The sequence below is a fragment of the Clupea harengus genome, chromosome 5 (genome assembly GCF_900700415.2).
Source record: "Clupea harengus chromosome 5, Ch_v2.0.2, whole genome shotgun sequence".
NCBI lineage: Eukaryota > Metazoa > Chordata > Actinopteri > Clupeiformes > Clupeidae > Clupea > Clupea harengus.
The window spans coordinates 12,557,342-12,574,759 of NC_045156.1; the positions used below are offsets into that span (position 1 = coordinate 12,557,342).

The following is a 17,418-nucleotide window of genomic DNA, read 5'->3' on the forward strand; positions in this document are numbered from 1 at the left end:
CCACAGCGGTCTGCTCTGGGAGTCTGCATGCTCAGGGGAATACTGAGGTGAACTCAGCCGCTCTGGGAGTCTGCATGCTCAGGGGAATACTGAGGTGAACTCAGCCGCTGGTTCCATAGAGCAGACTAGACTGTGGAGCAGCCCAGAGCCGGACTGGAGAGCGTGCTCAGGCAACTGCTGACTGTGGACCGAACCAGGGCTAGAACTGGGCCAGAGGTTGCACCGGGATAGCAGCTGACCCTAGAACAAGTCCGATAAGGCTCAGGTCAGCTTCGGGTCCTGTCCACACTAACCCTGGTGCGTTTAGATCTTCCGTCCACACTAAAAACAGCGGTTTCCTCCACTGAAAATGATACTTTTTGAAAAAGCTCTCTGAGGTGAATGAATTTGGAAACGCCAGGTTCGAGTTGTAGTGTGGACTTTCAGAAACTATGACGTATCAGTATGACACTGACGAAGGTTTGTGCTCCAGACACCACCAACAACAAACCCTTCTATGGTGTTTCTGCGTTACAAACTCACACACAACAGTCAACTGATTCATTGAAGGCAATGGAAAACCAGGCAGTTTTTAGCTTCGTTGGGGTTGGGGCAGATCTGATCCCCATGGGGAGCTGGTTCCAGCAGTGGGCAGCATAACGGCTAAAAGCCATCTCACCCTGTTTAGTTTCAACTCTGGGCTCCACTAACTAACCAGCTCCTGTTATCTCCAGGCCTACCAGGTTTATTATATTCAGCACCATTTAGTGACTTATATTTGGAAAACGGTACGAAAACGGTAGTGTAGATGGAGTACGTTTTTACATAAAATCTGTGTTTTGAGATTTACACAGCTTAGTGTGAATATAGTCTCAGTGTCAGCTGATATGTGGGCAGATGGTTTGAATGATTTTCAGAGCTGGACTGGGTCAGGCCTTGATCTGGCACAGTACAGTAGAGAGTGAACTACCCAGTGCCCAGATAGCAGCCCAGAGAGCATCTAGCAGCTAACGCCAGACCCACACACTCGCCGTGTGTGTGTGTGTGTGTGTGTGTGTGTGTGATCAGGCCAGATCCAATCAGTGAGTGGGCCGTTCTCTGTCCATATAGCTGTAATAGAGGAACTGGTTTCTATCGTGATGTGGATTTGGCCGTTATCGGATACAGAATCAGTGCATTGATTCCAGATCACCCTGGAGCGGCTCAATCCACAGTGGTCTGCTGTGTACGTGCAGGGCCCGGCTGGGCGATGCAGCTGTTAGGGTGACGTGCAAGGCTGATATGGGTGAAGCAGCTGTTAGGGTGACGTGTGTGTGTGTGTGTGGTACGGTGATGGAGAGGCACATGCTGCTACTCTTGTTACATCCCACTCATATTCAGCAGGTCAAGTCCAAACCATGGACGGTTTGGATGAGTCAATGAATGAATGAATGAATGAATGAATGAATGAATGAATGATTGATTGATTGATTGATTGATTGATTAAGAAGGAAATATGTCTCTTTGTCTGTGTATGTGCAGGGTTGGGAAGGTAACTTTTGAAATGTAATGGGTTACAGATTAGTAGTTACCCTGGATGTAACCCCTTTGTAATCACCAAAACTTTTCTCAGGAACTGTAATGCAACTAGTTACTCCTCAACTGCTCTGTACGTATATGCATTTGCAATGACATAACTGGGTAGCACCGGTTGGTATTCAACTTTACACACACACACACACACACACACACACACATACACACACACACACACAAACACACACACACACACACACACACACACACACACACACACACTGCTCTGTACGTATATGCATTTGCAATGACATAACTGGAAAGTTAGGAAAGTTCCAAAAATCCACACAGACGAATGCAGGGATTTGTAACTCGTGTTCGTCAGGTTCCAAACAAATGTCATGGGGTCATTTTTTTGTGAATTACAAAATGCATTTGTGAATCATGAAATACATTTGTGAATGGCGTTTCGTTTGTTTGTGAATCACAAATCACATTTGTGAATCGCGTTTCGTTCGTTTGAATCGCGTTTCGTTAGTTCCTGACTCGCGTTTCGTTTGTTTGAATCGCGTTTCGTTTGTTTGTGAATTATGAAACAAATCTAACTCCATAGAAATAAGTAACCCACTTCACAGGGCAGCAGTCAAACTCCTCAGTTGCTGACAGTTATGCGCATTTAGTAAACTATTTGATGTACAGGACTATTCCATTGATATTTGAGGTATATTTGGGTTCATGGTTGCAGGCTGTGGACTGCTGTTGAAGAAAGGAACATGAAGTTCTTTATAAAGAGGCCTCCTGAGTGTGGAACCTCTCTGACCTGAGAAAGTTTGTCCTGGGTTGAGTTTCAGGCCTAACCCCCTTCTGACAGCAGATGTCTGTGTGTGTGTGTGTGTGTGTGTGTGTGTGTGTGTGTGTGTGTGTGTGTGTGTGTGTGTGTGCGTGCGTGTGTCTGTGTGTTGGGTTGAGGTGTAGATTAGTGTCTCAAATGGCTGAAATACCCACTGTGTCATAAGTAGGCTTAAAATAGATGAATGTACCAGCACATGTACAGTATTTCTGTGTTTGTAATTGTTGCACGCAATCAGACTGATGCCCGTCCTCTCATATTTTAAGCTCATGTTGTGTTTGTAATTTACTAAGGAGCCACTGGGTGTGCTGGGGCTACACACCCACCTAATCTTCTCTGACTCTGTTTGTGTGTGTGTGTGTGTGTGTGTGTGTGTGTGTGTGTGTGTGTGTGTGTGTGTGTGTGTGTGTGTGTGTGTGTGTGTGTGTGTCTTTGTGTGTGTGTGTTGCAGATGGGAAGAGGAGCTGTATAGACGAGAACAGATGGAGTCTATGGTGGAGACGCTGCAGGAGGTAAACTCACCTTCACACACTCATCTCTCTGACCAAACAAATCAATCAGGAGGGAAATGTCATCTTAGTAAACGTTAAGTTAAGTTGGTGGAGTGGATAGTGTTTGGTGTGTTTTTAATACTGTAACTTTAGTGTATTATATGGATTTAGGAAAGGATGATTCTAATGTAGTACTTTTTTAAAGGGTTGGTTAGGAACTTATTTTAAGCTCTTGAGGTGCCGTTATACTTCTACGACTGCGTGGTCAGGCAGTTGCTTTGACGGACTTGTGAACATTTATAGTTCTCCGTCGGTTGGTGGGTGTCGCAAAGCAATACAAAAAAAGATGGCGGACCAAACTCCGTAGATGGTCGTATTTGTACATAGAAGTTGTTTGTTTGACTTTTTTAAAAGTTACCGAGAAATAGACACTGTGCAAAAAAAACCCGTTATTGTATTGAAAAATACAATACATCTGAGGGGATTTGCGAGGGGTCTGAGCCAGCTACCTAATGTAAGCATGCTACTACCCACAAGGTAAACAGCGATAAAAGTTGTTTGTTTGACTTTTTTTTTGCTTAGATTTTTTAAAAGTTACTAAGAAATAGACACTGCAATGTAAAAACCCTGTTATTGTAACTGAAAAATACATCTGAGGAGATTTGCGAGGTGTCTGAGCCAGCTATCTAATGTTAGCATGCTACTACTCACAAGGTAAACATAATAGGTTGGACAAATCACAGCCCTGGGGTCTCCGTGGGCTCTCCGTCATTTCAACTGATAGTTACAAAATTTGGGAGGTGCACGTCAGGCCACGGAGAGGTGCTCAGAGATGGTTTGCAACGACGGAGAGGGTTCTCCGTGTCTGCGTAAACGGACCACCATGAATTGGGCTTAAGGCACTAGCATGTGATTGGAGGTCATCTTCAGCTTTTATTTTAGCCCCAACTGTAATCCAGTTCAGGCTTCGTTTAGAGTTTGACCACAGATTTTGGTTTTGGTGGGAAAGATGAACATCTAAACAGAGTGACATCCTGCAATAGTGAAAAACAACTAAATAACCCCCAAGATCTGCTCCAGATTGGCGTGTGTGTTACGAAATAACCCCCAGATCTGCTCCAGATTGGTGTGTGTGTTACTAAATAACCCCCAGATCTGCTCCAGATTGGTGTGTGTGTTACTAAATAACCCCCAGATCTGCTCCAGATTGCTGTCTGTGTTACTAAATAACCCCCAGATCTGCTCCAGATTGGTGTGTGTGTTGCATGATCTCTACTCAGCTCTGACCTGGATGTCAGTCCCCTGTGACAGTTGTCCTCTCATTTTGTCCTTTGATGCTGCATCAGTGTGTATAGGTGTGTGTGTGTGTGTGTGTGTGTGTGTGTGTTTTGAAGCACACACAAGCGCATGAGTCAGATGAGATGAGCGCAGATAGAAGCTGACGCGTCCGGATCGTGCACGGGTCTGCACCGGGTCAGGGTTACATCCATTCTAGAGCCGGCGCCACGTGGCATGTAAGCACTCGGAGCCAGCGTGTCACTGTGCTGTGGGCAGAGATCGATAGATGGCAGCGCCCGTGTTTGCTGTGGATTAGGGGTCAGCAGAAGAGCACAGTCCCCAGAGAGGGCCCTGGTGTGTTCAAGAGAAACGCTTACATTTTGCACAAAAACCACGTATGGATTTAACGCTTACATTTAGCACAAAACACACATATGGATTTAACGCTTACATTTTGCACAAAACGCACGTATGGATTTAACGATTACAGTTTGCACAAAACACACGTATGGATTTAACGCTTACATTTAGCACAAAACCACGTATGGATTCTCTTTAACCTTCACCATCAGGCATGATGGAATATGACGTCAGCGAAATTTGGGTTGACCTTGGATTGAGGGATGCGTTAACTTGGTTATAGGTTACATTCTGTATGTCTATTTTTTAATCTGATTTGAGATGCACAGGATCTATTGATCTGTTATTGATTCATCATTTCTGGTGATTGTTTTACCGATGTCTCAGAAGCAACATGAGAAGTACTGGACACTTGCCTGATGTAGTCAATGATAGATGTGTAGTGACCACCTGAAAAGCATATGAAGTATGCATCAAAAGCACTAAGGCTTGTAGGATGTGGGCCATTTTTGAAAGTTAAGGAACCACATAGGAGCTGAATGTGGATTTGATCTTGCCTTGTTCTGACGTAGATCTGCCAGATCATTGGCAAATCCGTGCCATATCAGAGCTTAATCTGTTCCAAGTAGTTTCTGCAGACCCAGCTGATGGGTTTTGGACCACAGTGGGGATCATCCATTGATAAAAAACATCATTCTGTGCTGACATGTGTGGTTTGTTCATTAAAGAATTCATCTGTGCTATTCATCCCCGTCTTTCTGTGTTTATGTTGTCACTGTTGCTAAGGGAGTGTTTGTGGCCTTGTGTTTCCGTGACGGTTGTTCCTGTGTGTCTGTGTTTATACATTTGTGTATAGATAGGGCTGTGTAAACAACGCATTTGTCCATTAGTCTATAGTGTGTGTGTGCGTTTGTTTGTGTGTTTTGTGTGTGTGTGTGTGTGTTCCTGTGTATGTCTGTATCCCTAGATCTGTGTTTGTTGTTGTGTTTCCAGACTTGCATCTGTTTCTACTGGTGTGTTTACATAAAAATGTATCTGTGTCGGTAGATATCTTTAGGATTGTGCTTTTAAAAATGTATCTTAAGACACCTGTCTCTATCTATATTTAGGGTTTAGTCTGTAGGTCTCAAGGTCTGTGTGTGTGTGTTTCTTTTTAGTAATGTGTGTGTGTGTGTGTGTGTGTGTGTGTGTGTGTCCAGACTGCGCAGGACTCTGAGGTGATCCAGGACGAGCTGAATGAGAAGGTGGATAGACTGAAGGCTGAGCTAGTGGTCTTTAAAAGCCTCGTCAGTGACGTAAGTATCTCCATTAACTTCAGCTGGTTCATTCTGAAGCAAACGTATACATGGGGTTCACGCACAAGGAACTCTTTAATTGACTGAAAGGGTTCCTTTTGCTAAAACAAGGTACTTGCTAAATTGCTCTAAGCCTGAAACACGTGAGAATGTTTCAAATAAAAAACCTCTTATTAGTTCTACATTTCTTCCTTTTTGACAGAATATTTGACTTTGGGTTTTAGACCATGGTGTTGCAGATGCCCAGGGCAAGACTCTGCGAGGTAGAGCAGGATAAAGCACACTCTCTGAATAGGAGGTGGAGGATCACAGAGGGTGGAAGATGATTATTTATAACCCTGATGCATCTGTCTTGGTATTCCCCTCCTCCCCGCACCAGTGGTCAGCTTCTGTTTGTGTCTCCCTGAGCTGATGCACTTGACACCTGTGTTATATTCTGTCCCTTCACGTGTTGACCCTGACACATGACCTACGACACATGACCCATGACACGTGATCCGTGAGCTGCATCTGAGTAATTCTAAGCTCTGAGTCTGTTCTGCACCTACTGGACCCCAGACTGAACCCAGTGACCCCCAGTCTGGCGTCCGACTCTGGTGATGCTGTGTGAATGGCCCCTGCCTGTCGGCCATATTTGGGTGCTTCTCTCGCATCTCTGCTCATAGATGGCGTGCAGCAGACGTCACTGTGTGTGTATTTCAGAGCAGCAGCCTGAGAACAGACGTGAGCTTGTGCAGGCTGTTTATCTCCGTCACATCCCTTCCTCTCCTCTCTTCTCCTCTCCTCTCCCATTCTTCCCTCTCGTATACATTCCTCTCCTCTCGCATTCTTTCCTCTCGTATCCTCTCCTCTCTTTTCCCCTCCTCTCCTTTTCTTTCCTCTCCTCTCCCCTCCCCTCGTATTCTCTCCTCTCCTCTCCTCTCCTTTCCTTTCCTCTCCTCTTCTCCTCTCCTCTCCTCTCCCCTCGTCTCCTCTCCTCTCCTCTCCTCTCCTCTCCTCTCCTGCTGCAGCCACAGACCTGTAATCGATCACTGCTGGCCCACTTTATGAGGAATGAATAAACCATCCAAACAGTGTTTACGTTCCTGATTAATTTTCCTCCCTGTCACACACACTGTAGTCATGTGCAGACACGCACGCCCACACACACACACACACACACACTCACACACGCACGCCCACACACACACACACACACACACACACACTCACTCTGACACATACATAAATAGACGCACTCAGCAAAACCAGACCCTGTTTATTCCAGTGAATTTCTCTGTTACACCGGCACACATTCACACAGAAACACGACCATTTTAAGGTGTCAGATAGACTTCCTAGCATCCTGCACCACATCACACACACACACAGACATCATTTGTGCACGCACGCATGCACGCACACACACAAACACACACACACACCCACACAAACACAAACACAGTTACTGTCACGTTTTTGCTCCCACTGATGTCATATCAGTAACTACCTCTCTATGGTACACTGTGTGGTACATGTCTCTCTGATCATAGCTCATGACAGGCCGGCAGGTGTACTCCCAGGTGTTCTCCCAGGTGTAATCTAAAGTGTCATCAGGTGTACTCCCAGGTGTACTCCCAGGTATGATCTAAAGTGTCATCAGGTGTACTGCCAGGTGTACTCAGGTACTCTCAGGTGTGTACTCAGGTACTCAGGTGTACTCTCTGTGATGTTAGCCCCCTAGCGCTCACACCACCTGTGCTTTGTCATCTTGCTCCCTATGAAGGGCAACTGTCGCCTGGGCACGCAGCCCAAACCTGCTGACTCGCACCGGAAGCTCCTGGACCTTAAAGTAAGGTGCTCCCCGCCTGTCCTGCCCCTATGGCTAACACCTAACCCGTGCCGACCATGGTGTGACCGCCAGACACCTGTTACTAATCCAATGGTGCCCCGCACGGTGTGGGGTAGGGTAGGAGGGGGTGAGGTTTTGGCCTGTACTTTGACGTGCTACCCAACCAAATGTGCATTTCCTGAAATTGCCGTTGTACGGCTTCTGTCGCTAAACATTTTGAGCTCTTTCTCTATTATTCGCCGTGGCTCACTATAGGCTGCATGCAATGATTTTCTGGAAATGCACTGAGACACTCGGGACTAAGACAGTGGCCCTCTGCACAGTGTGAACATGGGTAGTGTAGTTGGTACATGGACATGGACAAGTACACATCCACTACAGGCTTTGATGAGATGGCAGCTTGCACTGAACCAGATCTAGCCCTGATCAGGCAGAGATCCTCTCCAGTGCCAGCTTCGCCTTTTGGGCCTTTTGGGCCTTTTGGGCCACCATCTTTACTGGTCTCACTTGGATGTTTGGCATGAAGTGGAGGAGTGCTTTCATGAAGTAATGCTTAAGTTCTCACAGAAGCCGTGGTGTAATAATGGACAGACTGTGAGCTTGTGTTGAGATATGTTCTCTAGAGATACGTGGTTGTGTAACTAGTCTGACTGGAATGATCCTTACTGACCTCATGCATGGTGTTCTTGAAGGGCAGTCCAGCCCCCCAGCCCAGTTTCTATATCCTAATATCAATACCATTATTAAACACTTTCTTTACACACTCTACAAACTATTTAACAATTTTATTTAAAAAAAAAATGTATTGCTGATTATATATGTCTTTTATTTTGAAGGGGAGTATATATTTTCTTTTTTCTATTGAGGAGTATATATGTCTTCATCCAGTTTATGATTTGTCCTTTTTTTTTATTACGTATAATACAACACATTTGTCTTAAACCATGTGTCTTTTCTCCAATAAACTCCATGCTTGTTTGTAAATAGAGTCTCATTCCTTAGCTAACTGCTAAGCTCACCGTGGCTAAGTGAGCTAACTCTTCGCTAACAGAAGCACACTCTCCCCTTTCCGTGCAGCAAATGTCGGACCTGGACTCAAAGATCCAGGAGAAAGCCATGAAGGTGGACATGGACATCTGCCGACGCATCGACATCACGGCCAAGTTGTGCGACGTGGCCCAGCAGAGGAACTCTGAGGACATGTCCCTCATGTTCAATGTCAGCCCCTCCAGAGCACTGCCTGACAGGGTGGGTTCAGCTCACTCCTCATGTGTCTCTCTCTGTGTCTCTGTCTCTCTCTGTCTCTCTGTCCGTCTCTCTGTCTGTCTCTCTCTGTGTCTGTCTCTTTGTCTCTGTTTCTCTCTTTCTTTCTCTATCTTTCTCTATGTCTCTCTCTTTGTCTCACACACACACACACACACACACACACACACACACACACACACACACACACACACACACACACACATAAAGTTTTCTCTCTCTTTCACACACACAGACACACACAGACACACAGACACACAGACACACAGACACACAGACACACACACACACACACACACACACACACACACACACACACACACACACACACACACACACACACACACACACACACACCTACCTACCACAGAGAAGTGCTGATCCAGTGACTTTGCTCAGCTTGCACACAAGGTTATCACACTGCAGTGATGGAGCTGGCTCACACCCAGGCCCCACTGGCTCACACCCAGGCCCAGCTCTCAGCTCCCAGCTGCAGCTCATCACAAGCAGACCAGAGTCCTCCCGCCTGCATCCAGAGAAGCTGCTCCGGCAGCAGCCCATCAGGACAGCAGGCTATGACTGCACAGTAAACTAGAATAATAATAATAATGTCACCGCCTCAGTCAGTAGAGACTGCCACAGCACAGCATGACTGGACAAGAAAACTAGATCCAGTGACTGGAGATCATAATAATGTGACAGCCAACAGCCAGATCACAATAATGTGACACCTACAGTAAACAGCCAGATCATAATAATGTGACACCTACAGTAAACAGCCAGATCATAATAATGTGTCAGTCAACAGCCAGATCATAATAATGTGTCAGTCAACAGCCAGATCATAATAATGTGACAGTCAACAGCCAGATCATAATAATGTTACAGTCAACCGCCAGATCATAATATTGTGACACCTACAGTCAACAGCCAGATCATAATAATGTGACACCTACAGTCAACAGCCAGATCATAATAATGTGACACCTACAGTCAACAGCCAGATCATAATAATGTTACAGTAATCAGCCATATCATAATAATGTTGCAGCAACAGTCAACACACAATAATAATGTGTCTGTGTCTGTGTCTGTGTCTGTGTCTGTGTCTGTGTCTGTGTCTGTACTCCAGGGGGCAGTAGCGTGCAGGAGAAAGGAGCGTAAGGTGACGTCGGATGAGGACAGCTCGGAGATGGACGCTGACCCCAGCACATCGGAAGAGGAGGTGCCCGGCTCAGTCAACATCACAGACGAGATGAAACGCATGCTCTACCAGCTGTGAGTCACAACGCTGACCTTTAACCTCTACAGGGTTCTGTCAGACGAGATGAAACGCATGCTCAACCAGCTGTGATCACAACGCTGACCTTTAACCTCTACAGGGTTCTGTATCTGAGGGCACGGAACATGTAGAGCCCAGCCAACATGGCAAGCTGGTGCAGAATTACTGAGAACGCCTGCCAAACCTAATGTGATGTAGCACACATTCATGAGGCAAAACCAAGCTGCCCTCGTTTAAAAACTACAACCCCCAAGATAAGACAAATAAACCTTAGCCTAGGCTGACCATCTGTGTTTATGATATTATTAGTGACCTAATGACAACCCGAGCATAAAGGTGTATATAATCAGTCGACATGGCAACAGAGTCACTGCAGCTGTCTCCCAGAGCAGCTCGATTTTTAGGGTCTGATGTCATTCGGCAGTAGTGTGCCACCCATTGGTAATGCGTGGTCACCCATTGGTAATGCGTGGTACTGCATGAATGCTGAGTATAAAAGCACTCAGCTGAGGTCAGAGGTCACATTCATGTATCCAGTCAAGCTAACAGTGAAGTTAAGGCTGTAGAGTTGGCATGTTTAACGTGGCTCTTTTAATATGGCTCTCATGAGAGGATACACGTATTTACTCTGGTGTTAATATGCAGGATAGGGGCTCTGATAATGTCTTTATCGTATTGTTGTGTGAGTGCACTATGCAGCATGTGTCTACCACTTGAATGGACTCTTTTCTGTCTTCCTTCTGCCTCTATGCATGTTCTTCTTTTCTGTGTGTGTCCGTGTTTGTGTGTGTTTGTGTTCACTTCCTTTTCTCTCCTCTTTTTTTCCATCGCTTTTTTCCTCCTCTCCTCTCCTCTCCCTCCCCTCTGTTCTCTCCTCTCCTCTCTCTCCCTCCCTCCCTTCTCTCCTCTCCTCTCCTCTCTCTCCCTCTCCCTCTCCCTCTCTCCTCTCCTCTCCTCTCCTCTCCTCTCCTCCTCTCCTCTCCCCTCTCCTCTCCTCTCCTCTCCTCTCTCTCCCTCCCCTCTATTCTCTTCTCTTCTCTTCTCTCCTCTCCTCTCCTCTCCTCTCCTCTCCTCTCCTCTCCTCTCCTTCCGCGTGTGTGTCTCACACCCAGCCCTTGCTCTGACACCTCCCTTGTTGCCAGGAAGGAGACGTTCGACATAGACGACGACTGCGACAGCCTTACTTGGGAGGAGAACGACGAGACACTGCTGCTATGGGAGGACTTGGCCAACTACAACGCGCCGTACGCCTTGAACAACAACAACAACAACACTGGCGCAGTGGAGTGCCATGGCGACAGCGCAGAGCCTGTGAGGGTTTATACAGCTAGGGATCAAATTACTCTTGTCACAGTCATCTTACTCAGATGGGTTTATTACTATGTGTAACCTAACACACTAATATTCTCTAAAAACGAATACACTTACAGTATATTCTCCCTTGGAGTTGAATCTAGATTGAACTCTAAGCAGCAGCATTTTTAGGTGTTCGCATAACTGCATTGATTCAGCCTCATCCAGAACCAAACGTTCAAAAGTTGTCCTTAGACATAAAGGCCACCTCTTGTCAAGACAGTCTGGGTATCAGCATCTAACTTGAGTTTGTGCTGAGTGAAGGGGCCAAAGCCATGACTTGCGACTTTGGCACAGCTTCACTAGGGGGCGCTAAAGAGCCTTCTGTCCTGCCTGTGTCCCTCAGGTGTCCCAGGAGGGCAGTCTGGGCAGCCTGATCGACGAGACTGAGAATCTGTTCAAGAACAGAGAACAGGAGTACCAGAAGACCATGGGCGAGATCGAGGTGAGTCAGTATGACATGTTCATATTGAATGAATGACTCCAAGAAATAAGGGAATGAATCAAGGGAACCAATGGTTAAATGATTCATTGAATCATTATGAGTATTGCATAAATGATTCATTGAATCATTAGGAGTATTGTATAAATGATTATTGAATCATTAGGAGTATTGGATAAATCTGTTTCTGTTTCTTTGTCCTTCTCTGTCAGATTTTCAGTCTGTGACTTGAATCTTAAATGTAATGTAATCTTGAATATCTTAAATAATATATTCTAAGATACATTATAGAATTGAGGATTTATTTGACTTTGTCCAGTTCCCTTGTGTCCTTGTGATAAGGCAGCTGTCTTGTTTTGTTGCGGTTTGTTCTGAGTGACTGATTTGCTTTTTCCCTGCTGATTTGTGGGAAGTCGTCAGTAAACCTGGCACTGATACTGATCATCTTTTTCTGACCTCTGTCTTTGTCTCTCTCTCTCTCTCTCTCTCTCTCTCTCTCTCTCAATCTATCTCTCTCTCCATCTGTCTCTCTCTCTCTCTCTCTTTTTGACTGTTCTGTACCCTCCTCTTATCTCCTCAACATCCACCCTTCTCCCTCCTCCCTCCACCCTTAACTTCTCTTTCTTTCCCCCTTTCTTCTCCTTCTTACCTCCCTCCTTCCCTCCCTATGGGATGTTGGAGATGATGGGCAAATGGTTTTAAATGTTTCAATGGTTTTTAAAGTGGAATGGGGACAAATGGGAGGGGTTTGATTGCCATTTTAACACTGGTTTGGGTTTTATTGATGTAATTATGTATGAAAGTTAGACTGTGGTCTAATAAAGGATTGTTAAACATCTCTTTCTCTCCCTCCATCATCTCTCCATCCCTCTCTCTCTCTCCCCTCTCTCTCCATCCCTCTCCCTCTCCTTCCCTCTCTCAGATGGAGTTGGCCACGGCGAAGTCGGACATGAACAGACACCTGCATGAGTACATGGAGATGTGCAGCATGAAGAGAGGGCTGGACGTGCAGATGGAGACCTGCAGGAGGATGATCAAGGGGGGCAGGTACTGACTTTATAGTACTGACTTTATCAAGGGGGCAGGTACTGACTTTATAGTACTGACTTTATCAAGGGGGCAGGTACTGACTTTATAGTACTGACTTATCAAGGGGGGCAGGTACTGACTTTATAGTACTGACTTTATCAAGGGGGCAGGTACTGATACGCACTGACTTTATCAAGGGGAGCAGGTACTGACTTTATAGTACTGACTTTATCAAGGGGGGCAGGTACTGACTTTATCAAGGGGGCAGGTACTGATACGCACTAACTTTATCAAGGGGGGCAGGTACTGAGACGTACTACCTTTATCAAGGGGAGCAGGTACTGACACATACTAACTTTATCCTTCCTATGTCTCCCTTTCACACCTGTAGTTCTGAGAAGGGTAGAAAAACTTCAGATAAGATGCACTAGAACTCACTGTTGATGCAGTGACTAATCAATTTTCATTTTCTTGTTCTAAAAGGAGTGGGGCAAAGATAACGCTTCTCTCCCTCTCCCTGTTTTCTCTCTGCGTCCTGATCGCTCTCCCCCTCCAATCACCTCTTTTCTCTCTCTCTCTCGCTCTCTCTCTCTCTCTCTGTGTTGGCAGAAACTCTCCTTCCGTCAGCTCAGTGGCCAGCAGTGACTCAGGGAACACTGATGAGATCCAGGAAGAGTTGGACAAGGACGGCGAGGTGGAGGGACCAATCAGCTGATTCCAGCTGTGCCCGGCCCCGCTCACCCCTCCTCACACAAGGACAGCCAGCCAATGAGCTCCTGTCGGCTCCTGGGAAACCCAGCGTTCCGATGGTGGTCTCCACCAATCCCAGGCCACGACCATATGACGGACAGGTCTTGACCCGACCCACCCACCACACAGAGAATTGGTGCTTTAAAATCTCCACTCTGGCGGGGAGTGGAGGTGAGGAGGGGTGTTTTTTATCCCCCTTTGCTTCACGAGTGTTTCAAGTAAAAACTTGAAACCGTTTAAAGATGTACGCGTCACGTCATGTCACACAGTGTTGTGACTGTGCTCTCTGATCTGCCACCCCCACTGGGCTCCACACTGACCTCACAGAGCGACCACACACCTCCCCCTCCCGCACCTGTCAATCAAACGCACATGTCAATCAAAATAACATGTCAATCAAACTCACTTGTCAATCAAAGCTAGCTCCTCAAAGCTCCTCTTCTGGCTTCAAAGTAAGAGTCACTCCCCACTGTGATCTCACTGGACACAGTACCCATACACCCAGCTAGCAGCTAAGTGTAGATCAGGTCTGGCCTGTACCTGATGTGTGTCCATGTCAGATCAAGGTCAGATCCGGCCTATAGTCATCTATTACCTGGGCAGATAATATCATATATCCAAGGCCACTCACTGACTCATATGAACGACAGGAAACTACACATTACTCAAACAAGAGGCACAGAATTTTGACTGGTAACTGGTAAAGTGAAAGTGGAATTGGGGTGTTTCTGGCCTGTGGCATGTGAGACAGATCTGCACAGAAATTGTTTCCCATGTCACCCATAAAGCACAATGGAATGGTCCTAGTCCTGAGGTGTGTTCAAAATAGTCAACAAGGGCAAATACTGCAAACGTTTTCAAGCAGTTTTGAGTTCACACACACAAACACACACACGGTCTGAGGAGTTAGTTATCGGCAAACAAACAAACATGGACGCTAAACTAGGGTTACATTTTATATTTAACAATTTGGAATATTTACACAAAAAAGTTCACATTAAAAAGAAAACGTTCTGAATGTTTTGAACGCCCCTCTGGTGTCCTGTGTATCTGGGCCTGGGCCTGTGCCTGCTGATGTTCCCCTCTGTCAGGTCTCCATGGGAGCTGGGTGGTGTGTGTGTGCGGAGCGGTGCACAGTTCATCCTGAGGAATGCTCTGTTCTAAAGTTCTATGCAATCGGCTAGCCTTATTTCAGGACAGGTGATGCGTTTCATTATTTGCCTTCAATTAGCTGGACAGGTGCGTGTACCTGTCCACCACTGTGTGTCAATGTAGATGAGAGGACAGGAAGGTGTACAAACGGAAGAATGGAACAGTGCCCCCCACCCCCAGATATACACACACTCTCTCTCTCACACACACACTGATACTCACAATAAAATGATTACATGATTCAATTATATTCAGGTATAGAGCTTAGAAACCCAGGAGCAATGATCATCTCCCTCCCAAACCAGGTCATACATTTCCACATGTACCAGCCCCTGTAGTCTCAGACAGCAGCTCTGGGACAGGATCTGTGACAGAATCCTGTGCATTGGAATGTAGTTCTCACACTATGTATGGACTCACGCTAGACTCCTCTGTAGCTCTGTAGTGGCTGTAAAGAATTTGCCTGGTTGCGTTCACATATGATATGTTTCATTACACTTCAAGTCAATGTTACCCCTACATCTCCACCATTTTACTTGAATTTTATTATTATGTCCAGCAGGGGGCACTGTTTCATACTGACGTGCTGTTCTTTGCTGTGTTTCGCTGTCGAGTGCAGAGCGCTGCTGTATGTAAATAGAAGTCTTTGGCATGCCAGACCTTAGTGGCCTTTTAGTTCATTCAGTACGAGTTCTGTTATCACATATTTCTGTGTTTGTTTGATTGCATTTAACCTTTCAGTTGTTTTCTGTTGGTTTAGATTTTATGCATAATTGGAATATGACAGGCAAAGCATGGGGTAACAAGGAATTATTTAGCTTGATGTAAGATAATTGATTGAGAATCAAAGATATATGTATAAAAAGGCTCGGATATTGCCTCTTTTTTCCTTTTCAAGATGCACAATATATTTACGCTACACTTTCTTCAATGGAAAATGTTTTTGTTTTTCTGACAACCCTGATCTATACCCTAAACTATACATAATTTATTTGTCATCTAAATGGTTTTATTTCATTTGTTTATGATATTCATGGTTTGTTTGTTTTTTAGAACAGAGTGTGTAAACTGAAACTCTGCTCTCTTACGTTTCCCCTAAGGCGTTGTCCTTTCTGCGAGTATTGGAGGGTCATAAATGAGCTGTGTTGATGTATATGGGAGATATATGGTATAAGTGTTCTTGGAGAATTATGTATGTATGTATAATCATTGGTTTGCCTTTCGAGTTTTACACATGGATGTCATTAAGATAATGCTTCTACTGTGTTTTTTGGCAAGTCCAAAGGAAGACCCTCTCAGTTTGTTTGTACTTACACACACACACACACACACACACACACACACACAAAACAAGAAGCAAAAGCCAGCATTCAGTACATTTCAGAAATGTACAGACATTAAGTATTTCAGAAACCAAGATCACGGAGTTATACTTACCTGGGTAAGGTTTTGTTCCATAACTTGGGCTTTCCAAAGATGTTCTTATCAGAGTTACCTGGATAACTCTGAGATCTTGCTTTGTGAGCATCCCCCAGTTTCATTGCACGCAGTTGGCATAGTGTTACAATGGGAGGTGTGTGATCTGCCTGTGTATTTCATTAAGGATTTTCACTGATGACAGTACTGTGGGCAAACTCACTATAGGCCATTTCAAGAGGCCACAGACAGAACCAGCCTGGCCCAGTCCGTTTGAACACAGTAATGAGTTTGGTATTCCAAACTGGTACTTCAGCTTAAAGACCACCTACACCACTGGCGAGCAGTACAGAATGATATCAGAGCCTTTGGCATGCATCAAAGCTGTGTCTGCCAACACCAGGTGCAGAGAAGGAGAATTCGATGTTTGTCCTTCAGGTTTAAGTAAATCCTGAATTGCCTGTTTCTGCCAGAGGCACAGTGACTGTCAGAACCCAGATTATGAGTGAGGAGTTATTTTAAGTGTTAAGAGAGTCCAAACTACAGCAAAGAGACACAGCTGTCTGCGCAGAGAAAGAATGTGACTTTTTTCTAAAACATGACATGATGTATTGAAAAACATCAGCTATTCTGTGGGTAATTAACAAGTGCTCTGTGTTTCTCTGTCACTGAATTATCAAAGCTTAGATCATGGATGGATATATTTAGGGGCCCTTTGAAATCGTGCTGGACAGTCAGACCATTGCATAGCACAATTAAAGCAAGTGTGTAGAATGGTAAACATTGTATATGTTAAGATTTGATTTCTTTGTGACGGGGGAAGTAAGTGTTTGCAGGAGTGTAAACTGGGTTATGTGAGTATATCTCTCTCCCATCACTTCACTTTGTGCTTTGAAATCTAGGACACACAGCTGCAGAAATCTACAAAATCCTGAAGCAGTGATATTTTATAAGTTGATAAGCTGATAAGTTGCTGCTGGACAAAGAATAAACTCACATTGTCTTTTCTCCGAGTGTAGACTGCCGGAGAAGGTCACGCCCGTCTGTCATTCTGTATGTAGTTTTTAGCCAAAATGAGGTGGCTTGGCAATCATCCCTATATTTTATTACTATTTTTCTTTCCCCCATAGTT

At 45.2% G+C, this 17,418-nt stretch overlaps 1 protein-coding gene across 2 annotated transcripts; it reads left to right on the forward strand.

Annotated features, from left to right (window-relative positions):
• The first annotated feature begins 2,746 nt into the window (after positions 1-2,746).
• LOC105907284 (intermediate filament family orphan 2-like) lies at positions 2,747-15,729 on the forward strand. 2 transcript variants are annotated; one of them, XM_031567761.1, is made up of 8 exons: positions 2,747-2,856; positions 5,673-5,768; positions 8,677-8,847; positions 9,995-10,140; positions 11,287-11,455; positions 11,844-11,942; positions 12,862-12,986; positions 13,578-15,729. In XM_031567761.1, the coding sequence occupies exons 1-8, from the start codon at positions 2,827-2,829 to the stop codon at positions 13,681-13,683; spliced, it is 942 nt and encodes a 313-aa protein (XP_031423621.1). In that variant the 5' UTR covers positions 2,747-2,826; the 3' UTR covers positions 13,684-15,729. The 2 variants fall into 2 exon arrangements, with proteins under 2 accessions (XP_031423621.1, XP_031423623.1); XM_031567763.2 differs by lacking the exons at positions 2,747-2,856; positions 5,673-5,768 and adding an exon at positions 7,378-7,599 and having other exon boundaries at positions 11,257-11,455.
• Positions 15,730-17,418: the final 1,689 nt, after the last annotated feature.